General features: G+C 42.2%; 1 protein-coding gene across 1 annotated transcript in view; it reads left to right on the top strand.

The window, feature by feature from the left end:
* SAMD4A (sterile alpha motif domain containing 4A) overlaps positions 1–24,384 on the top strand; it is a 152,933-nt gene that overhangs the window by 65,949 nt on the left and 62,600 nt on the right. The window contains exon 2 of the mRNA XM_067463099.1: positions 17,624–18,172. Coding sequence (XP_067319200.1) covers positions 17,624–18,172 — 549 coding nt within the window. The remainder of the gene's footprint in view (positions 1–17,623; positions 18,173–24,384) is intronic.

The raw sequence follows: 24,384 nt of genomic DNA, 5'->3' as shown, positions 1-24,384 counted from the left end.
GAAATTGACAGTGGAAGTATTCGATTATCTGTCCCAGAGGTTCAATTGATGTGCAAAGGCCATGCCATTGGGCATTTGTTGTCTGCCAGGTGCATTATGAGTATTACACTGTGCATTGGTGAGTTAGGTATCTATCTACATGTTCTGCGGAGCTGATTTCGCTGTGCAATGCGGTTTCGATCGTGGGCAAGATGCAGCACATCCACAGAGAGCACTGTTAGCTGAGGTGATCGACATAGTTGGTGTTAACTGAGGTAGTCTACACCAGGCACGGGCAAAAATGGGCCCTCGGGTGTTTTGGACTTCAACTTCCACAATTCCTAACAGCCTCTGGCTCTTTCCTTTTCCCACTCAGCCACTTAAGTGGAAAAGGAAAGGGGAAAGAAAAAGGAAAGGGCCTAAGGCTGTTAGGAATGGTTGAAGTCTAAAACATCTGAGGGTCTAAGTTTGCCCATGCCTGGTGTCCAACCCCATTCTGTCAAGAAGCAGGAATATTGCATTCAAATCACCCCTGACAGATGGCCATCCAGCCTCTGTTTAAAAGCTTCCAAAGAAGGAGCCTCCACCACACTCCGGGGCAGAGAGTTCCACTGCTGAACGGCTCTCACAGTCAGGAAGTTCTTCCTCATGTTCAGATGGAATCTCCTCTCTTGTAGTTTGAAGCCATTGTTCCTTGTCCTAATCTCCATGGAAGCAGTAAACAAGCTTGCTCCCTCCTCCCTGTGGCTTCCTCTCACATATTTATACATGGCTATCATATCTCCTCTCAGCCTTCTCTTCTTCAGGCTAAACATGCCCAGCTCCTTAAGCCGCTCCTCATAGGGCTTGTTCTCCAGACCCTTGATCATTTTAGTCGCCCTCCTCTGGACACATTCCAGCTTGTCAATATCTCTCTTCAATTGTGGTGCCCAGAATTGGACACAATATTCCAATACTTCCTAATTGGTTCTGTCATAAAAACATGGGGAAAGTTTATTAAACTGCAAAAGAAAAATGGTTTTTTGTGTGACATCCTGGAACAAATCCTGGGAGGGACATTCTGCAGCACATTTTGCTCTAGTTCTTTAATGACTATCTCATAGAGTCTCAACCAATTCAACATAGTCTGTAGCAGCCACAAAAACAAAGTTTCTGGAGGATAGCAACTGATTTCAAAGTAAGTACTGCACAATTAAACAGGAAATAACCCTTTCAAACCAGGAACAAAATTTTCTTTTCACATTTTGTTACATATGGTCATGGATGGGGCAGCCACCAAGAAGGCCTTGTCTCACATCCCAGTTAATCATCTTTCTACAGCTCATTTGTGGTCTTTGTTACTGCAGACTGAGTACAAGTTTAGAGGCTCATACTCTCCAGAGCAGTGGTTCTCAACCTTCCTAATGCCACGACCCCTTAATACAGTTCCTCATGTTGTGGTGACCCTCAACCAGAACCCTAACATTATGAATCACCATGTAAATAATGATCTGCAGGATGTATTTTCATTAACTGGAGCAAATTTGGCACAAATACCCGGTATGCCCAAATTTGAATACTGGTGGGGTTGGTGGGAGGATTGATTTTGCCATTTGGGGGTTGTAGTTGCTGGGATTTATAATTAACCTGTAAACAAAGAGCATTCTGAACCCCACCAACAATGGAATTGAACAAAAGTTGGCACACAGAACTCCCATGACCAACAGAAAATACTGGAAGGGTTTGGTGGACATTGACCTTGAGTTTGGGAGCTGAAGTTCGCCTATATCCAGAGAGCACTGTGGGCTAAAACAATGAGGGATCTGGACCAAACTTGGCACGAATACTCATTATTTTCAAATGTGAACACTTGTGGGGTTTTGGGAAAATAGACCTTGAGATTTGGGAGTTGTACTTGCTGGGATTTATAGTTCACCTACAATCAGGGAGCGTTCTGAACCCCAACAATGATAGAATTGGGCCGAACTTCCCACACAGAGACCCCCATGACCAACAGAAAATACTGTGTTTTCTGATGGTCTTTGGCAACCCCTCTGACACCCCTTCGCGACCCCTCCAGGGGTCCCGACCCCCAGGTTGAGAACCACTGCTCCAGAGCGTAGCTGGATGTCAAACACAGCTCAGCGCAAAGTTCGATTCTAAGACACACTTTTTCCCCGTATGAACATCTCTAAAAACTGTTGGAATTCAACCCCACACAGTCCAAGTCTGTAGTACTCAACGAGGAACACTTTAGGTTTAGAATAGGCTGAGGGAATCCCTTCCCGCCTGACTCCTGAATGACAGTTGAAATGTATGTATTTCTTCTTTCCTCTCTCTTTCTTCTCTCATTCTGATTGGTTATTATTATTTATTTACAGCTTTTATATTCCGCCCTTCTCACTCCGCAGGGGACTCAGGGCGGATTACAGCGTACACAAATATGGCAAACATTCAATGCCAGTTTTTGACATACAAACATATACAGACATACACAGAGGCTATTTAACTTTTTCTGGCCGCCAGGGGAGCAGTCGCTTCCGCATTCCCCGCATGCTTCCCCGCTGGAATGCTTTGCTGGAGTTTTCTTTATGGCTTCATAAATCAGTTAATTTAGCCTCCCCACACTTTAAGGTGGTACCTAATTTTCCTACTTGACGGATGCAACTGTCTTTCGGGTTGCAAAGGTCGACAACAGGCTACACACAATTGGTTGGAAACCCACTCCGACCCGGGCTGGCTTCGAACTCATGACCTTTTGGTCAGAGTGATCTTAATGCAGCTGACACTCAGCCAGTTGTGCCACAATCCCGGTTATGTAGAATTAATTGGTTATTGTTTGATAAAATATCATTAATAATTGTGTTCATGAGGCATAGTTTGTGTACATCGTTCTGATAGGAAAAGGTGTCACTATCGCAGCCTCCCATGTGACTAATTTCCGATTTTTTAGTATTTTGTCGTTCCGGAAATGGATTCTTATGTATTTAGTAGATTTTCTATGACTTGCTGTGTTGCTTCTTGTTCTGTTGTTACTTTTCTGGCAAGAAAATGGAACAAAACTTGGGCTCGTAATAGTTATTTCTTTGCTTTTGTTTTCATCCCACCTTTCTCCCATTATAGGGACTAAAAATAAGTATGACCCAGTGCAAATTAAAACTATGTAAGTGCATTAAAATATGAATATAAATATGTATATATATATATATATATATATATATATATATATAGCTAGAAAACATGGCTCGTTGGACAAACAATGCAAATTTGTTCCAAATGTGTCCTTGTAGGATGGACTATTTTGGTAGCTGCATTCTCCTTAGCCAAAAGATCATTCATTCTAGGTAGTTTTCCAGGCTGTATGGCCATGTTCTAGGAGCATTCTCTCCTGATGTTTCACCTGCACCTGTGGCAGGCATCCTCAGAGGTTGTGAGGTCTGTTGGAAACATTCACACCCAGCTCCAACAGACAAGAGTTCTTTCTCCCACCTTGGACTTTCCACAGATATATAAACCCAATCTTCCTATTTTCCAACAGACCTCGCAACCTCTGAGGATGCCTGCCATAGGTGCAGGCGAAACATCAGGAGAGAATGCTTCTGGAACATGTCATACTGCCTGGAAAACTCATAACAACCCAGATTTTGGAAAGGTCGCTTTTAGAAAGGAGTTGCAATTCCCAATTACTTGGAGAGGGAGTTACAATTCCCAGAATCCCCCAACCGGCACAGCCGGTTGGGGGATTCTGGGAGTTGCAACTCCCTCTCCAAGTAACCAGTGCTTTGAGTGCCCAACAAATCTAATCTTTAAAACACAGTCAACGGGATGTGAGACAATACAGATGGGAAGGAAGCTTGGAAGGAATTTGGGATGTTCCGTCCCTCTTTTCCTTTCAAGAGTTTGGCTGATTGTATTATCCTTTTTTTTCTTTCAAAATTTCCCGTTTGGCAGAACTTTTTGCTCCGCTCTGGCTCCAAAGAGAGGGATGATTTCATCCTTCTCTCTTTCTCTCCGCCTCCCAAAAATGTGGAAGTCATCACAAGGCTTTGCATCACGGATTTGGGCACATTCGGTCGGCCTTGTGAGTCATCCCTTTTGCTCATCCAGCCTCCCGTGTCACTTGCTTGGAATTTGTGTTGTGAGATCCTTTCCCTTTTCCCCCTTTTTTTGTTGCTCTTTGTGTTTGTTCTGGTTTCCTCACGTTTTTGATTTCTCGTTTGCGGCTCAATGTGGTTTTCTCTCCGTTGCTGCAAAGAAAAGTAGGGCAGGGACGAAGCCAGACGAAGGCTTTTGGAATTTGTAGTAGTCGAGAACTAAAGGCAACCTTCTTCAAGCTTAAGAGCATATTGTTTTTCTCTAATCTCCATGCAAATATATACTATTTATATATATTTATGTTTATATTTATTTTTATATCCTGCGCTTTCCACTACAAAACTTTGGGTGTGCATTAAGAGCATGAAAGACAACATTTGGTGCATCTATACCAGTGTTTCTCAACCTGGGGTTCGGGACCCCTGTGGGGGTCGCGAAGGGATGTCAGAGGGGTCGCCAAAGACCACCAGAAAACACAATATTTTGTCTTGATCAGGGGGGTCTGTGTGGGAAGTTTGACCCAATTCCATTGTTGGTGGGGTTCAGAATGCTTTTTGATTGTAGGTGAACTATAAATCCCAGCAACTACAACTCTCAAATGTCAAGGTCTATTTTCCCCAAACTCCATTTGTGTGCATATTTGGGCATATGGAATATTCGTGCAAAGTTTGGTCCAGATCCATCATTGTTTGAGTCCACAGTGCTCTCTGGATATAGGTGAACTACAAGTTCAAAACTCAAGGTCAATTCCCACCAAACCCTTCCCATATTTTCTGTGGGTCATGAGAGTTCTGTATGCCAAGTTTGGTTCAATTCCATTGTTGGTGGAGTTCAGAATGCTCTTTGATTGTAGGTGAACTATAAATCCCAGCAGCTACAACTCCCAGATTTTAAGATCTATTTTCCCAAAATAGTGTTCACTTTGGGGCATATTGTGTAGTGTTCACATTGGGGCATATTGAGCATTCGTACTAAGTTTGGTCCAGATCCATCATTGTTTGAGTCCACAGTGCTCTCTGGATATAGGCGAACTACAAGTTCAAAACTCAAGGTCAATTCCCACCAAACCCTTCCCACATTTTCTGTGTGTCATGAGAGTTCTGTGTGCCAAGTTTGGTTGAATTCCATCGTTGGTGGAGTTCAGAATGTTCTTTGATTATAGGTGAACTATAAATCCCAGCAGCTACAACTCCCAGATTTTAAGCTCTATTTTCCCAAAACTCCAGTAGTGTTCACATTTCGGCATATTGAGTATTCATGCCAAGTTTGGTCCAGATCCATCATTGTTTGAGTCCACAGTGCTCTGTGGATGTGGGTGAACTACAACTCCAAAACTCAAGGTTAATGCCCACCAAACCATTCCAGTATTTTCTGTTGGTCACGGGAATCCTGAATGTCAAGTTTGGTTCAATTCCATCGTTGGTGGAGTTCAGAATGGTCTTTGATTGTAGGTGAACTATAAATCCCAGCAACTACAACTCCCAAATGACAGCCACAGAAAGAACGTTTCTGGAGTAGAACAACTGCTTTCAAAGTAAGGACTGCACAACTAAACAGGAGACAACACTTTCAAACCAGAAACAGAAAGTTTTTCAAATTTTGTTACATAGTGTAATGAAATCCACAAAAAAATGAATCGGTTTTTGCAGATTGAAAGGTTACAAATGGCATTGTTTTCGTTAAGGAAAATTACAAACAAAGACTGAAGGAAATAATACTACTACCCTCGGCCATGAAAACAAAGTTTCTGGAGTAGAAAAACTACTTTCAAAGTGAGGACCGCACAATTAAATGGGAAACAACACTCTCAAACCAGGGGAAAAAAATTAAAATTGTTACATAGTGTAATTTATTTATTTCTCCAAAGAGTTTTCGCCAATTGCCATTCAGTCGGTCACGCTAGCAATGAGCAACAGATGGAAATGTTTAAAACGTGCAATACATAAGCGAAAACATGTGTAAATGATTTCATGACATGACGTCTCTCGACGTGTAATATGACAGTACTACACTCTCCAAAAAACAACAAGATTCTTCGAATTGGGAATTTTCTCATGTTTATTACCTCTCTAAAAATAATGCACGGTAGTGTAATGTATTGTCGAAGGTTTTCATGGCCGGAATCACTGGGTTGTTGTACGTTTTTCAGGCTATATGGCCATGTTCTAGAAGCATTCTCTCCTGACGTTTTGCCTGCATCTATGGCTGGTATCCTCAGAGGTTGAGAGGTGACAACCTCTGAGGATGCCTGCCAAAGATGCAGGTGAAACGTCAGGAGAGAATGCTTCTAGAACAGTGGTTCTCAATGTTCCCAATGCCGTGACCCCTTAATACAGTCCCCCATGTTGTGGTGACCCCCAACCATAATATTGTTTTCATTGCTACTTCATAACAGTCATTTTACTACTGTTATAAATCCTAATGTAAATATCAGATATGCAGGATGCATTTTCATTCACTGGACCAAACTGGGCACAAATACCCAATACACCCAAATGTGAATGCTAGTGGAGTTAGGGGAGGATTGATTTTGTAATTTGGGAGTTGTAGTTGCTGGGATTTATAGTTCACTTATAATCAAAGAGCATTCTGAACTCCACCAGCGATGGATTTGAACCAAACTTGGCTCCCATGACCAATGGAAAACACTGGAAGGGTTTGATGGGCATTGACCTTGAGTTTGGGAGTTGTAGTTCACCTGTATCCAGAGAGCACTGTGGACTCATGCAATGGTGGATCACGGATACTCAATATGCCCAAATGTCAACACTGGTGGAGTCGGGAAAATAGATCTTGACATTTGGGAGTTGTAGTTGCTGGGATTTATAGTTCATTACTTTCAAAGAACATACTGAACTCCACCAACGATAGAATTGGCTCAAACTTCCCACATGGAATCCCCATGACCATCAGAAAATACTGTGTTTTCTTATGGTCTTTGGTGACCCCTCTGACACCCCCTCGCGACCCCCTCAGGGGTCCCAACCCCCAGGTTGAGAAACACTGTTCTAGAACGTGGCCATATACCCCAAAAAACCTACTACAACCCTGTAGTGTAATGGTTGGAGTATTGGGCTGTGGCTTCCCTGCTTGGCCACAGAAGGAGATTGAGTAACTTTTTGGGCAGTCACACTCTCTCAGCCTAAAACCCCACAATTTATTTCACAGAGTGCCACACTAGATTAGAGACGAAATACTGATATTTTGAGCTGTATCTTACCATTATACAGGTGGCATTGTTCTCTGCCATCAAGATTGTGTCTACACTGTATAATGAATGCAGTTACTTAAGTGATCCCTCATTGTCCGGGTAGGATAGTCTTCCAGGATCAGTGTACTGTTGGTGGGTCCGTAGGTGACTGTGGAGCCCTATTCTTGATTTGCATCTTCTCCCGCAGTGAGGGCATGGGTTTCCAGGTGGAATGCAGTCCTGGTCGGGGTTGGCTTGACGCGCCTTCTTCTTGGCATGTTTTTCTCTTTCGCCCTCCATTCGTGCCTCTTCAAATTCTACAGCACTGCTGGCCACAGCTGACCTCCAACTGGTCAGCTGTGAAGAAGAAGAAGACTTCGTTTTTAGACTGAAAGGCCAGGGCTTCCCAGTTCTCAGTGTCTATGCCAGAGTTTTTAAGGTTGGCTTTGAGCCCATCTTTAAATCTCTTTTTCTGTCTTCCAACATTCCATTTTCAATTCTTGAGTTTGGAATAGAGCAACTTCTTTGGGAGACAGTGGTTGGGCATCCACACAATGTGGTTGTCCAGCAGAGTTGATGGCAGAGGACCATCGCTTCAATGCTGGTGGTCTTTGCTTCTTCCAGCACGCTGATATTTGTCCGCTTGTCTTCCCAAGAGAGTTGCAGGATTTTCCGGAGGTAACGCAGATGGAATCGTTCCAGGAGTTGCATGTGACGTCTGTAGACAGTCCATGTCTTGAAGGCATAGAGCAGGGTTGGGAGGACAATAGCTTTATAAACAAGCACCTTGGTATCCCTATGGATGTCCCGGTCCTCAAACACTCTCTGCTTCATTCAGAAAAAAGCTGCACTCGCAGAGCTCAGGCGGTGTTGTATTTTGGTGTCAATGTTGACTTTGGTGGAGAGGTGGCTGCCAAGGTAGCGGAAATGATCAAGCTGCCTTGGTTAAGTGATTTGTAGCTTTTTGCAAGGTCTTTAGTTTCCAATCTTATCCAATTTGTCGTCAATCCACTCCTTTGGGCTTCACACAAATCTACCATTTAGTATCATCTAATTACAACTCTCACTATTCCATAGCATTGAGCCATGGCACTTCAAGTGGTGTCAAACTGCATTAATCCTCCTGTGTAGATGCACCCTAACTATGGATTTGAACCTTTTCTTCTCCAACTTCTCCAAACAATGTTGTCTTGGGTCCCTTTATTAGTCAATTAAAAACAAAGTATGCATATAAAGACAATAGATCCTGTCTGCTCCTGGAAGCTAAGCAAGGTCAGCCCTGGTTAGTACTTGGATGGGAGACCGCCAATGAATCCAAGGTGCTGTAGGCTCTCTTTCAAAGGAAGGAACTGGCAAAAACACCTCTGAGGATTCCTTGCTTAAGAACCAGCTATGAAATCATAAAAGACCAATAGATTATAGTGTTGTGAGAGCTGTTCAGCAGTGGAACTCTCTGCCCCGAAGTGTGGTAGAGGCTCCTTCTTTGGAAGCTCTTAAACAGAGGCTGGATGGCCATCTATCGGGGGTGCTTTGAATGCAATTTTCCTGCTTCTTGGCAGAATGAGGTTGGACTGGATGACCCACGAGGTCTCTTCCAACTCTAGGATTCTATGGAAGAGTCTCCCAAAGGAATACACAATTAAAGCACTCCTGACAGATGGCCAAAATGCATGGGGTTGCCATAAGTCAACATGAATTGTGCAAGAAGCACTCTGAGAGAGAAGTTGCTTATAACCCATAACTGTTGTGCTTTTGCTGGCACGCATTCATACATACTTCTTTGAGAAAGCCTTCTGAGCACAAAAGGGTTGGGCCCAGCGATGTGAAAGGGGAGCATTATGCGCGTACAATAATAACACATGCAAAAAATCATAAAAAAGGAAAGAAAACCCTGAGCCACTTGTGTGGAGTGGAGTGAGTGAGGGCCAAGTGAAACTTTGAGATCTAATTTTGGAGTGGTGTTATTACGGGTCACAGAGGGAGTCGTTTTCATGCCGTATCCTCATATAATATATATATATATATATATATATATATATATATATATATATATTAAAAATGGGTCACATGACAGCCATGTCCACAGAGGAGACTTGTGCACAAGGATATTTCTTATTTAATCAAATGGTCACCAAATTAGCTCTCGCGCTTAACTCCGAAAGCAAAACAAAACTCTTGCTTCCAAAGAGTCAGCTGCTGCTCCGAGTTTCCTTTCTTGCAACCAGCTGCCCAGACAGATACGTTTTAAGCATCGGGCCAGCGCCAGCGGTCTTTGTAGCCTGGCTCACATTATTTTTGTCCTGGAGGAATCTCGGTCCGTGGTCAGCAGGTTAAAGTCACCAGCTGCATGGAAATAGCCCATGACCCACCTGTCAAAAGAGTTTGGAAACATAGTGCACAGTGCCTTCAAGTTGCCTTCTGAGTTATGGCAATCTCATCTATTTCATACTGCTTTCTTAGACATGGAAGTGCTCAGGGCACATCTACATTGACCACTAAAATCAGTTTGAAGCTTGCACTGAAGAAAGTAGTTTCATTATTTTATTTATTTATTTACAGTATTTATATTCCGCCCTTCTCACCCCACAGAGAACTCAGGGCGGATTGCAATGCACATATACATGGCAAACATTCAATGCCATTAGACAGACAACATATATACACAGACACAGAGGGTATAGGGTGGCAACCTGTGCTGGACAGGGTTGCACTCCACCTTAAGTCACAGGTCTGCAGTTTGGGAGTTCTCCTGGACTCATCACTTACACTTGAGGCTCAGGCGTCGGCGGTGTCCGGGAGGGCTTTTGCGCAACTAAGACTTGTGCGCCAGCTGCGACCATACCTCGCAAAGGTTGATTTGGCCGGGGTGGTTCATGCCTTAGTCACCTCTAGATTGGATTACTGTAATGCGCTCTACATGGGGCTGCCCTTGAAAACGGCTCTGAAATTCCAACTGGTTCAATGAGTGGCGGCCAGGATGTTTACTGGCGCTCCTTACAGAGAGAGGTCAACCCTTCTGTTTAAGGAGCTCCATTGGCTGCCGTTTACCTACCGAGCGCAATTCAAGGTGCAGGTGCTTATCTACAAAGCCCTAAACGGTTTGGGACCTGCCTACCTGCGTGACCGCATCTCCGTATATGAGCCCACCCGCTCCCTCTGTTCATCCGGAGAGGCCCTGCTCACAATTCCATCTGCGTCGTAGGCTCATTTGGTGGGGACGAGAGACAGGGCCTTCTCTGTGGTTGCCCCCCGACGTTGGAACACCCTCCCCAAAGATATTAGATTAGCACCCACGTTGGCAATCTTTAGGAAGAACTTGAAGACCTGGCTATTCCAATGTGCCTTTCCAGAATAGGATAACCTCCAGCACTACGTCCCAGAAGCACTTTATTGGAGTTTAAGACTCTCTGCACATTGCACTTGCCCAGAATCCCAACACATTACCTCTCACACCCAGCACTTTTTAACCTGTACCCTTCATTGGCCCGGCCCTGGTTTTATTGCGTAATACTGTAATGTTTTGTTTTTGTTATTGCTTATGTTTTTAATTTGCTCTGCATTGTATTGTTATTGTCTGTTGTTGTTGTGTTTCATAAAGAGGCAAAATGACAGTTATGAAGTTGCAATGAAAATAATGTTATTTTGGGGGTCACCACAACAATAGGAACTGCATTAAGGGGTCGCAGCATTGGGAAGATTGAGAAACACTGATATAAAGCAATTTTTTCTTTGTTTTTCCAAGTTTTGCATGCAAGAGTATTCTTGCAGCTAGAGTCTTTTATGTTGCAATAACTTTAAAAAATCATAGAATCAAAGAGTTGGAAGAGACCTCCTGGGCCACCCAGTCCAACCCCATTCTGCCAAGAAGCAGGAATATTGCATTCAAATCACCCCTGACAGATGGACATCCAGCCCCTGTTTAAAAGCTTCCAAAGAAGGAGCCTCCACCACACTCCGGGGCAGAGAGTTCCACTGCTGAACGGCTCTCACAGTCAGGAAGTTCTTCCTCGTGTTCAGATGGAATCTCCTCTCTTGTAGTTTGAAGCCATTGTTCCATTGCATCCTAGTCTCCAGGGAAGCAGAAAACAAGCTTGCTCCCTCCTCCCTGTGGCTTCCTCTCACATATTTATACATGGCTATCATATCTCCTCTCAGCCTTCTCTTCTTAAGGCTAAACATGCCCAGTTCCCTAAGCCGCTCCTCATAGGGCTTGTTCTCCAGACCCTTGATCATTTGAGTCGCCCTCCTCTGGACACATTCCAGCTTGTCAATATCTCTCTTCAATTGTGGTGCCCAGAATTGGACACAATATTCCAGGTGTGGTCTAACCAAAGTAGAATAGAGGGGTAGCATGACTTCCCTGGATCTAGACACTATGCTCCTATTGATGCAGGCCAAAATCCCATTGGCTTTTTTTGCCGCCGCATCACATTGTTGGCTCATGTTTAACTTGTTATCCACGAGGACTCCAAGATCTTTTTCACACGTACTGCTCAATGAGGTTCAAGATGAGTTTCAAGATGGCAATGGTTTGGTCAGTGATATGGATGACCAGGAGATCCCTGTAGTTTCCCATGAGAATGTCCCTGAGGGGTGTGGGGATGATAATGTGCTTTCTGAATTGTTACCAGAGGGTTCCCATGAGAGAGAGGCACCTGCAGAAATTAATGAGCAAGTAAATAACAAGCCAAGAGATAGACGAGAAGAGATAAGTCAAAACAGGAGGGCTGAGCAGTGCCTTCGCCGCTCTGCCAGGCTTCGACAGAAAACAATAATAAAGCCTCAATTAAAGAGAAATCGGTTTCTGACTGCTAGTGACCTAGCTAACGAGGAGATAAAAGTCTCAAGTTTGGGATGTGTAGTCAGATGAAGCATCGTTTAGAATCCTGTTAAGTACTTGTCCTTGTTTCTTGGAAATCTTGCTTAGAAGATTCGTGTTTTAAGTTTTTCTTGTTTCTGGATTCATTCTGATTCATACTGATCAGTTCAATTGTGCTCTTTTCCAGTTCCTTTTCAGTCTTTTTTTTTTGTCTACCTTTGTAATAATATATTTCTAGAGATACCTTTGCAGCCAATATGATCATCCTAATAGCCCTGAGATGGTGATGGCAATACATAATATCTTTTGAACACCTTTCCAGACATGCATGCACATCATTTTCCTTCTTTTTTGCCAGAGGAAATTATCATTAGGAGACAAAAGAGAGTGTTTTACTGGGTACCTTGTTAAAGCGAAAACAAGGATGTAATAAAACAGCAATTTAAGGGCAATTTGCTAACAGCCGGAGTCCTCCGGTGCACCGCCATGGCATCCTGCCTCGAAAAAGCAAAAAAAGAGAGCCAAGGACAGAAGTGCATTCCCACTAAATAAATGCATCCATTTGCTGCCCATGTCACCCTTGGGATTTCTAAGGGTTGCACTCCGGTTTCCTGCTTCCTTTTGATTCTATCCTTGCGGTTCTTTAATGACAGTCCGCAAGGCTCGTTACAAATCCCTGTCTTGTTTATCAATTGCAAAAGGAGGGAGAAATCACTGTGGGAATTGTTATGTGTGTATAAAACAGGCATGGGGCCAACTTGGGCCCTCCCTGTGTTTTGGACTGCAACTCCCACAATTCCTAACAGCCGGTAGGCTGTTAGGAATTGTGGGAGTTGCAGTCCAAAACACCTGGAGGGCTAAAGCAGTAAAACTGCATTAATTCTGTAGTGTAAATGCACTCTCAGAAGTCTACATATTCCCACAGAAGGTGCGCCTAAACACTATAGAATTAATGCACTTTGCCACCCCTTTAACTCCCTTAGCTGAATGCTATGGGATTCTGGGAGTCGTAGTTTTACAAGGTCTTCCGCCTTCAGTTCTCCACAAGCAACACCTCCCATGATTCCGTACTATTGAGCCTGGGTTTTATTTGTCGTGTCAGAACAACCAGTGAAATTATATTACATTTCTAACAGAAACAAAGAAAACAAGCAAGTTACAAAATTTGTGAGTTTGGTAGTTGATTAAATGTCCTTTGACCAGTATCTGGCCACTTGGAGTGCCTCTGGTGTTGCCTCAAGAAGGTCCTCCATTGTGCATGTGGCAGGGCTCAGGATGCATTGCAGCAGGTGGTCAGTGGTTTGCTCTTCTCCACACTCGCATGTCGAGGATTCCACTTTGTAGCTCCATTTCTGAAGGTTGGCTCTGCATCTCGTGGTGCCAGAGTGCAGTCTGTTCAGCGCCTTCCAGGTCGCCCAGTCCTCTGTGTGCCCAGGGGGGGAGTCTCTCATTTGGTATCAGCCATTGGTTGAGGTTCTGGGTTTGAGCCTGCCACTTTTGGACTCTCGCTTGCTGAGGTGTTCCAGCATTGACCCTGGGTGAAATACAGTATGATATTTTCATTATTTAGAAGTGTTTTGAGTCATTCCAAATTATTTGTATGTTTAGTTCTGTTTTATTATTATTATTATTATTATGTTGTAGACTTTAAAATTGCATGGTTGTTTTTTTAGTGTTGTGAGCCACTTTGCATCTCAACCAAAGTGATAAAAGCAGGACATAATAATAATAATAATAATAATAATAATAATAATAATAATAATAGCTTGTCAATATCCTCCTTGAATGGTGTTGCCCAGAACAGGACACAGTATAATACTATTTGTAATAACAACAATCACAGCTTGTCAATATCCTCCTTGAATGGTGATGCCCAGAAAAGGACACAGTATAATACTATTTGTAATAATAATAATAATATGTTCTGTACATGAGGCAGGACATTGTGGACAAGCATACAGACACGGAATTGTTTCCGCATCTTTAATCATTATTATTGTTTCCGTATCTGTAATAATTATAATAAATACATCACACAGTCCTAGACGCTTGGGAAGTGTTCAACTTGTGATTTTGTGATACGAAATCCAGCATATAGATCTCGTTTGCTGTGATATACTATGTTTTTGTGTCAATAATAATAATAATAATAATAATAATAATAGCTTGTTCTGTACATGAGGCAGGACATTGTGGGCAAGCATACAGACACTGAATTGTTTCCGCATCTGTAATAATTATAATAAATACATCACACAGTCCTAGACGCTTGGAAAGCTTCAACTTGTGATTTTGTGATATGAAATCCAGCATATAGATCTCGTTTGCTGTGATATATGGTGCTTTTGTGTCAAAATAAAATAATAATAATAATAATAATAATAATAATAATAATAATAGCTTGTTCTGTACATGAGGCAGGACATTGTGGGCAAGCATACAGACATGGAATTGTTTCCGCATCTGTAATAATTATTATTGCTTCCGCCTTTGTAATAATTATAATAAATACATCACACAGTCCTAGACGCTTGGGAAGTATTCGACTTGTGATTTTCCGATACGAAATCCAGCATATAGATCTCGTTTGCTGTGATATATGGTGCTTTTGTGTCAATAATAATAATAATAATAATAATAATAATAATAGCTTGTTCTGTACATGAGGCAGTACATTGTGGACAAGCATACAGACACGGAATTGTGATACGAAATCCAGCATATATATCTCGTTTACTGTGATATACTATGTTTTTGTGTCAATGAAATAATAATAATAATTTGTTCTGTACATGAGGCAGGACATTGTGGACAAGCATACAGACACGGAATGGTTGGGAAGTGTTCAACTTGTGATTTTGTGATACGAAATCCATCATATAGATCTCATTTGCTGAGATATACTATGTTTTTGTGTCAATAATAATAATAATAATAATAATAATAATAATAATATATTCTGTACATGAGGCAGTACATTGTGGACAAGCATACAGGCATGGAATTGTTTCCGCATCTATAATAATTATTATTGTTTCCGCATCTGTAATAATTATAATAAATACATCACACAGTCCTAGACGCTTGGGAAGTGTTCGACTTGTGATTTTCCGATACGAAATCCAGCATATAGATCTCGTTTGCTGTGATATATGGTGCTTTTGTGTCAATAAAATAATAATAATAATAATAATAATAATAATAATAATAGCTTGTTCTGTACATGAGGCAGGACATTGTGGACAAGCATACAGACACAGAATTGTTTCCATATCTGTAATAATTATAATAAATACATCACACAGTCCTAGACGCTTGGGAAGTGTTCAACTTATGATTTTGTGATACAAACTCCAGCATATAGATCTCGTTTGCTGTGCTATACTGTTTTCGTGTCAATAAAATAATACTAATAATAATAATAATAATAATAGCTTGTTCTGTACATGAGGCAGGACATTGTGGGCAAGCATACAGACACGGAATTGTTTCCGCATCTGTAATAATTATAATAAATACATCACACAGTCCTAGACGCTTGGAAAGCTTCAACTTGTGATTTTGTGATATGAAATCCAGCATATAGATCTCGTTGGGTGTGATATACTGTGTTTTTGTGTCAATAAAATAATAATAATAGCTTGTTCTGTACATGAGGCAGGACATTGTGGACAAGCATACAGACACGGAATTGTTTCCGCATCTGTAATAATTATAATAAATACATCACACAGTCCTAGACGCTTGGGAAGTATTCAACTTATGATTTTGTGATACGAAATCCAGCATATAGATCTCGTTTGCTGTGCTATACTGTTTTCGTGTCAATAAAATAATAGTAATAATAATAATAATAATAATAATAGCTTGTTCTGTACATGAGGCAGGACATTGTGGGCAAGCATACAGACACGGAATTGTTTCCGCATCTGTAATAATTATAATAAATACATCACACAGTCCTAGACGCTTGGGAAGTGTTCAACTTATGATTTTGTGATACGAACTCCAGCATATAGATCTCGTTGGGTGTGATATACTGTGTTTTTGTGTCAATAAAATAATAATAATAGCTTGTTCTGTACATGGGGCAGGACATTGTGGGCAAGCATACAGACACGGAATTGTTTCCGCATCTGTAATAATTATAATAAATACATCACACAGTCCTAGATGCTTGGGAAGTGTTCGACTTGTGATTTTGTGATATGAAATCCAGCATATAGATCTCGTTTGCTGTGATATACTATGTTTTTCTGCCAATAATAATAATAATAATAATAATAATAATAATAGTTTGCTCTGTACATGTGGCAGGACATTGTGGACAAGCATACAGACATGGAATTGTTTCCGCATCTGTAATAATTATTATTGTTTCTGCCTCTGTAATACTTATAATAAATACATCACACAGTCCTAGACACTTAGAAAGTGTTTAACTTGTGATTTTGTGATATGAAATCCAGCCTATAGATATCGTTTGCTGTGATATACTATGTTTTTGTGTCAATAATAATAATAATAATAATAATAATAATAATAGCTTGTTCTGTACATGAGGCAGGACATTGTAGGCAAGCATACAGACACGGAATTGTTTCCCTATCTGTAATAATTATAATAAATACATCACACAGTCCTAGACGCTTGGGAAGTGTTCGACTTGTGATTTTCCAATATGAAATTCAGCATATAGATCTCGTTTGCTGTGATATACTATGTTTTTGTGTCAATATAATAATAATAATAATAATAATAATAGCTTGTTCTGTGCATGAGGCAGGACACTGTGGACAAGCATACAGACATGGAATTGTTTCCGCATCTTTAATCATTATTATTGTTTCCGCATCTGTAATAATTATAATAAATATATCACACGGTCCTAGACACTTGGGAAGTGTTTGACTTCTGATTTTGTGATATGAAATCCTGCATATAGATCTCGTTTGCTGTGATATACTATGTTTTTGTGTCAATAAAATAATAATAATAATAATAATAATAATAATAATAATAATAATAATAATAGCTTGTTCTGTACATGAGGCAGGACATTGTGGACAAGCATACAGGCACGGAATTGTTTCCGCATCTATAATAATTATAATAAATACATCACACAGTCCTAGATGCTTGGAAAGTGTTCGACTTCTGATTTTGTGATATGAAATCCTTGTTTGCTGCGATATATGGTGCTTTTGTGTCAAAATAATAATAATAATAATAATAATAATAATAATAATAATAGATTGTTCAAGTGGTGCCAAACTGCTTTAATTCTACAATGCAGGTGCACCCCAAGTTTGTTGTTTTGCTTTGGGCCTTTTTTGGGTGCTGTTTTGTTTTCTCTTGAGTAACCTTTTCTCCTCTGATGGGAGGAGAAAGCCATTGCATTTCTTGTTCTGTAGGATCGGAGTTGCAAAGCCAGCTCAGAACGTTGAATGCGATTCCCGGGATTGTTTGCTGATTTCACAACTCTCTCTTTCTCTCTCTCTCTCTTCCTTCCCCTCATCCCAAATTTCCCTTTCCCTGCTGCAACATCATCATCGCTGTAGGAATCATTAACCAGTGGCAACAGGAATCCAAGGACAAAGTCATTTCTTTATTGTTAACTCACCTGCCTTTGCTGAAGCCCGGGAACGTGGAAGCCAAGGGGGAGTACATGAAGCTGCTGCCCAAAATCCTGGCCCACTCCATCGAGCACAACCAGCACATCGAGGAGAGCCGGCAGCTCCTCTCCTACGCCTTGATCCACCCCGCCACGTCGCTGGAGGACCGCAGCGCGTTGGCCATGTGGCTCAACCACTTGGAGGACCGCACCTCGGCGGTGGCATCGGCAACGGCGTCCGGCACCTTCGGAGGCCAGGCCAGAGGACGTTCCGACTCGGCGGATTACGGCCAGTCGCATTACTACCACCAAAGACAGAACTCGGACGACAAGCTGAACGGCTGGCAGAGCTCCCGGGACTCGGGCATCTGCATCAACGCTTCTTCCAACACCTGGCAGGAGAAGAGTATGGGCTGCGAGAATGGCCACTTGCCCCTCTATTCCTCCTCCTCCGTTCCGGCCACCATCAACACCATCGGGACCGGTACGGGCACAAGTAAGTCAGCGGCGTGCGCACACATTTCCGTCCGTAGCAGATTTAAAGCAAGGGGAGTGGGGGAAGTGACCAGTAGGGTGCCACACTACCCTGCGTCCAGTGTTGTTTAACAATATATGATATTGGGGTGTGGTGTGGTTTTTGGGCTGTATGGCCATGTTCTAGGAGCCTTTTCTCCTGACATTTTGCCCTCATCTGCAGCTGGCACCTTCAGGGATCTGATGGTAGTCAACCTGTGGGAGGTCCAAGGTTGGAGAAAGTACCGTTGTCTATTAACCAAGTGTAAATAGTGCCATTAGCAAGCTTATTTATTACTATTTACTAACTGTACACGTGACGCGTTGCTGTGACCAACTCTTTCTCTTCTAGGTTCTTGTGGGTTTTTTTTTGGGCTATAGGGCCATGTTCTAGAGGCATTTCTCCTGACGTTTCTTTCTCTTCTGTCTTTCTCTTCTTCCTTCCTTCCTTCCTTCCTTCCTTCCTTCCTTCCTTCCTTCCTTCCTTCCTTCCTTCCCTCCCTCTTTCCTTCCTTCCTTCCCTCCCTCCCTCTTTCCTTCCTTCCTTCCTTCCTTCCTTCCGTCCTTCCTTCCCTCTTTCTTTCTTTCTTTCTTTCTTTCTTTCTTTCTTTCTTTCTTTCCTTCTCTCCTTCCATCCTTCTCTTCCTCTTCCCTTCCTTCCCCCCTTTTCTTTCCCTTCCTCTTTCTCCCCTTTCTTCCTTCTCTATCTATTCTTGGACTGCAACTCCCAGCAGTCCTCCTGATCTATCTATCTATCTATCTATCTATCTATCTATCTATCTATCTATCTATCTATCTATCTATCTATCTATCCATCCATCCATCCATCCATCCCACCCACCCACTCATCTATCTATCTATCTATCTATCTATCTATCTATCTATCTATCTATCCAAGGTCGTCAGTTGAAACATTCACACCTAGCTCCAACAGACAAGAGTCCTAGGACAAACTCTGGCTACCAGTATTAAAAAACTCTAAAATTAAAACAGCAAAAAAGCAGAGGGAAAACAATCAGGGACATCTAATCACTTCTCAAGAAAAGATTGCTCCAGGCACTGCCAGGCTATCAAATGCTAATCAAGGTGGTCAGTTGAAACATTCACACCTAGCTCCAGCAGACAAGAGTCCTTTGTCCCACCTACAACAACCCACTATACTCCCCTTGCTTCCTACCATAAGATCCTCTGAAGATGCCAGCGAAACGTTGGAAGAGACCTCGTGGGCCATCCAGCCAACGCCTTTCTGTCAAGAAGTAGTAAAATTGCATTCAAAGCTCCCCAACAGATGGCCATCCAGCCTCTGCTTAAAAGCCTCCAAGAGTTCAGGTGGAATCTCCTTTCCTGTAGTTTGAAGCCATTGTTCCGTGTCCTAGTCTCCAGGGCCGGAGAAAACAAGTTTGCTCCCTCCTCTCTATGACCCCCCTCACGTATTTATACACGGCCCTCATCATGTCTCCTCTCAGCCTTCTCTTCTGCAGGCTAAACATGCCCAGCTCTTTAAGCCACTCCTCGTAGGGCTTGTTCTCCAGACCCTTGATCCTTTGAGTCGCCCTCCTCTGGACACATTCCAGCTTAGAGTCAACATCTCCCTTCAATTGCGGTGCCCAGAATTGGACACAGTGAGATTCCAGGTGTGGTCTCACTAAGTCAGAATAGAGCAGGGGTTTTGAATTCTGCTCCTGTCTTCTGGAATCCCAGGGTTCCAAAGCACCGAGCCATGGCAATGAAAGTGGGTTTTTAGTTGTTGTTTTGGTGTGTCAGGATCGACTTGAGAAACTGCAAGTCGCTTCTGGTGTGAGGGAATTGGCCGTCTGCAAGGACGTTGCCCAGGGGATGCCCGGATGTTTTGATGTTTTATCATCCTTGTGGGAGGCTTCTCCTATGTCCCCACATGGAGAGCTGGAGCTGACAGAGGGAGCTCATCCACACTTCTCCCGGATTCGAACTTCTGACCTGTCGATCTTCAGTCCTTCTGGTACAAGGGTTTAACCATTGCTCCACCATAATGTCAATTTAATGTTAATTTCTTTATTTATCGTGTCAGGAGCAAACCAAACAGTTGTATTGCATTTTTTAACAAACAAACAAAACACAACATTTGCAAGCTTGGTAGTTGATTAAATGTCCTTGGACCAGTAGCTGGCCACTTGGAGTGTCTCTGGTGTTGCCGCAAGAAGGTCCTCCATTGTGCATGTGGCAGGGCTCAGGTTGCATTGCAGTAGGTGGTCTGTGGTTTGCTCTTCTCCACACTCGCATGTCGAGGATTCCACTTTGTGGCCCCATTTCTTGAGGTTGGCTCTGCATTTCGTGGTGCCAGAGCGCAGTCTGTTCAGCGCCTTCCAAGTCGCCCAGTCTTCTGTGTGCCCAGGGGGGAGTCTCTCATTTGGTATCAGACACTGATTGAGGTTCTGGGTTTGAGCCTGCCACTTTTGGACTCTCGCTTGCTGAGGTGTTCCAGTGAGTGTCTCTGTAGATCTTAGAAAACTATGTCTTGATTTAAGTCGTTGACATGCTGGCCGATACCCAAACAGGGGTAGCATTATCATTAAGTTAATGGTAACAACGGCCTCGGGAGGTGGGTTGTAACCGCCAGTTGGACCCCGATCCATTATGGGTTTCCTGCACTCGCAGGGGAAGGTTTGATGTACTTAGGGTGCCCTTCCACTTTATGATTGTGAGTCTGTCTGTGCCGTCTAGCCGTTCATGAAAAGACACCATTACATAAAATTCGCGACAAAGACAAGGTTGTGAATTCCACATATGGTCTGCGTTTTTAATCTTGCCAATTATTTCCAGCCGGTGTCTAGCTGTTTTTTTAATTGCCTTTATTAGTTAGCTTCTGTTTCCCATAGGAGACAGGGCATGGGGGAAAAAATGCTTGTTTCAAAAAAATACTCCTGTTATCCTTTTATTATTGTATGCAAAAGGTAGCTTTCTAAACTTGCCCACAAAGGACAGGCAACTGTCTTCAATAACTTCTTCTTTACTTTAAAGGAAAATCCCTTTTTAACTTCTCCCAGGCTGACTGTAATCTAACCCTTACTGATGTGGGCTCCACTACCGGGTCGAACTGCTTCTTGAACACCGAGTGGACCTACCAGTAAAGGCTTAGATGTTCTCCAGCTGGAGTTCTTTGGTCTTTAGGGCTGTTTTCCTGGAAATCTTTTGAGACTCTTAAAACTGTTTTCCCCCGGAAATCTTGAGGGTTGAAGCTTTTGTACTGGGGAAGCTTGCACACGTCCTGTACATTACCTTTCCTTGCTGAGACTAACTAAAAAATGGCTCCCTTCCCTTCCCAATTGCCCTGAGCAAGGGGCTGGACCAAAACGTAATGATGATAGACAGGAGACTTGCCCTATGACTGCAACCAAAGGAAGCCACTTATCTGCAGAGTCCCTGAAACCCAGGGCTGCAAGCAAACATTTAATACAAATTTCCTGTTTAATTGTCTGCTCCTTACTTTGAAAATAGTTGTTCTACTCCAGAACCTTTGTTTTTGCATATATAAACAGCAACATGAAAAGTTTGTGAAGCTCTGGTGTAGATGCACCCGACCCTTTTGGCTCTGCATCCTTAGTTGTCATTTTTAGCACAGTTTTTTTTTTTACAAGGGTCTGAATTTTTAAAAAGGTCAGTTCCAGATAATGCAAAACAAACGGCAGGATTCCCCAAGTTTGCCCTAGACGTCGGGTCGGATCAATATGTCTGCTCACCTTCTCCTCCAAAGCAAATCCTCTGCACACACACACTGCGCTTTGGGTTGTTTGCTCTACTTCAGGTTTCCTCTTTGAAATGGAATTGATCCCAGGAATAGAACTGAAAGGTGCTTTGGCACAGAGAGCGTGCAAGCGGAATGTGTAGCACCTTTGAAAACTAATTCAGGTGAAAAAGTATTGGTAGCATTAGCTTTCCTTAAGAATCAACATCCGGTATCTGGATTGCAAAAATCTACACTATCATATGTTTCTGAATCCAGATTATCTGGCAGTGTAGACTTATATGGAATCCAGTTCAAAGAAGAAAACCTGGATTCAGAAACTGGATTATATGGCAGTGTAGACTTATATAGAATCCAGTTCAAAGAAGAAAACCTGGATTCAGAAACTGGATTATATGGCAGTGTAGACTTATATAGAATCCAGTTCAAAGAAGAAAACCTGGATTCAGAAACTGGTTTATCTGGCAGTGTAGACTTATATGTAATACAGTTTGAAGAAGAAAACAAGGATTCAGAAACTGTATTATATGGCAGTGTAGACTTATATAGAATCCAGTTCAAAGAAGAAAACCTGGATTCAGAAACTGGATGACATGGCAGTGTAGACTTATATATAATCCAGTTCAAAGAAGAAAACCTGGATTCAGAAACTGGATTATGTGGCAGTGTAGATTTGTATATAATCCAGTTCAAAGAAGAAAACCTGGATTCAGAAACTGGATTATATGGCAGTGTAAACTTATATAGAATCCAGTTCGAAGCAGAAAACCTTGATTCAGAAACTGGATTATATGGCATTGTAGACTTGTATATAATCAAGTTTGAAGCAGAAAACCTGGATTCAGAAATTGGATGGCATGGCATTGTAGACTTATATATAATCCAGTTCAAAGCAGAAAACCTGGATTCCGAAACTGGATTATATGGCAGTGTAGATGGGGCCTGAGGTAGGAACACCTTTGTTTACAGGTGCTTTGATATATACGAACTTTTAAAAGACCCTATATAAAATTACTTACAGTGTCATAAGACCTATATGAAACATAAATAAGCTTCATGCTTAGACTTGTATCCCACCTCCAAAGCATCTCATGTATACACACACACACACACCCAAAATACTGAACACATTGGGTCCCAAGTATTTCAGATAAGGCATATTTTATCTATAATATTTGTTGTAAGTCACTTTGGGAGAAGTAAATAAATAGAATCATAGAATCATAGAGTTGGGAGAGACCTCATGGGCCATCCAGTCCAAACCCATTCTGCCAAGAAGCAGGAATATTGCATTCAAAGCACCCCTGACAGATGGCCTCTGTTTAAAAGCTTCCAAAGAAGGAGCCTCCACCACACTCCTGGGCAGAGAGTTCCACTGCTGAATGTCTCTCTCAGTCAGGAAGTTCTTCCTCATGTTCAGGTGGAATCTCCTTTTAATATTTTTGTCCCATGGCACAAAACATGAATTGTTTCTAATTCTTGTGCTTTTGTTCTGTTTTAATTGCATTATGTCATGTTTGCTGTTAGCTTCCTATGTCAGGAGAAAAGTGAGATGGAAAAATAATGAAAATAAATAAAAGCAAGGTAAATAAATGCTTCTAGAACTAGACCGAAGATTTGCATAGCGTGGGAACATATTCCCATCTCCAAATACAGCCAAGAACCTTAAAACATTGGGAGAGAAACCAGATTCCTGTTTTTCACATTATTTTTTATTAAATATGCACAACCAGTTCAAAATAAATAGAATAAACAAACACAGACATTAAAGGAAGGAGGGAAAGCAAAAATGTCCCAACAGTTTTCTCCTGTTTTCTGAAGACAAGATGATGATGGTGCATCTACACTGCAGAATTAATGCAGTTTGACACCACTGTGAATGGCATGACTGAACTGTAAAGACTCTGGCACAAGCCAGTCAAGGTGGTCCCAGTGGTGACTGGCACACTGGGTGCCGTGCCTAAAGACCTTGGCCTGCACTTAAACACAATCAGCACTGACAAGATTACCACTTGCCAGCAGCAGAAGGCCACCTTACTGGGATCTGCAAGTATTATTCACCGATACATCACACAGTCCTAGACACTTGGGAAGTATCAGATGTGTGATCCAATTCAACAGCCAGCAGAGTGATCTTGTCTGCTGTGGACTCATCTTGTTGTGTTTCTAATGATGATGATGATGATGATGCAATTAAGGCCAGGATTGAAAAATCAGCAGATGATCCAAAATGCAGACTGTGCAAGGAAGCTGATGAAACCATGGATCATGTCCTCAACTGTTGCAAGAAAATCGCACAGACGGACTACAAAGACACAACTCTGTGTGTTCTGTCGCGCACTGGGCTTGAAATGAATTGCTTTTAAAACAGGATGTGCAACTTTAGCCCAGCGGGAAGCCAGGGGGCCCGAAGAGAAATTCTTAAGGATTTTCACCATAAACAGTCTCTAAAGGGCTTGTAAAATATAACAAAG

The sequence above is a fragment of the Anolis sagrei genome, chromosome 1 (genome assembly GCF_037176765.1).
Source record: "Anolis sagrei isolate rAnoSag1 chromosome 1, rAnoSag1.mat, whole genome shotgun sequence".
In the NCBI taxonomy this organism is placed as follows: Eukaryota; Metazoa; Chordata; class Lepidosauria; order Squamata; family Dactyloidae; genus Anolis; species Anolis sagrei.
Note: the sequence above shows the minus strand (reverse complement) of the source record. Positions and strands in the feature narration are given on the sequence as shown.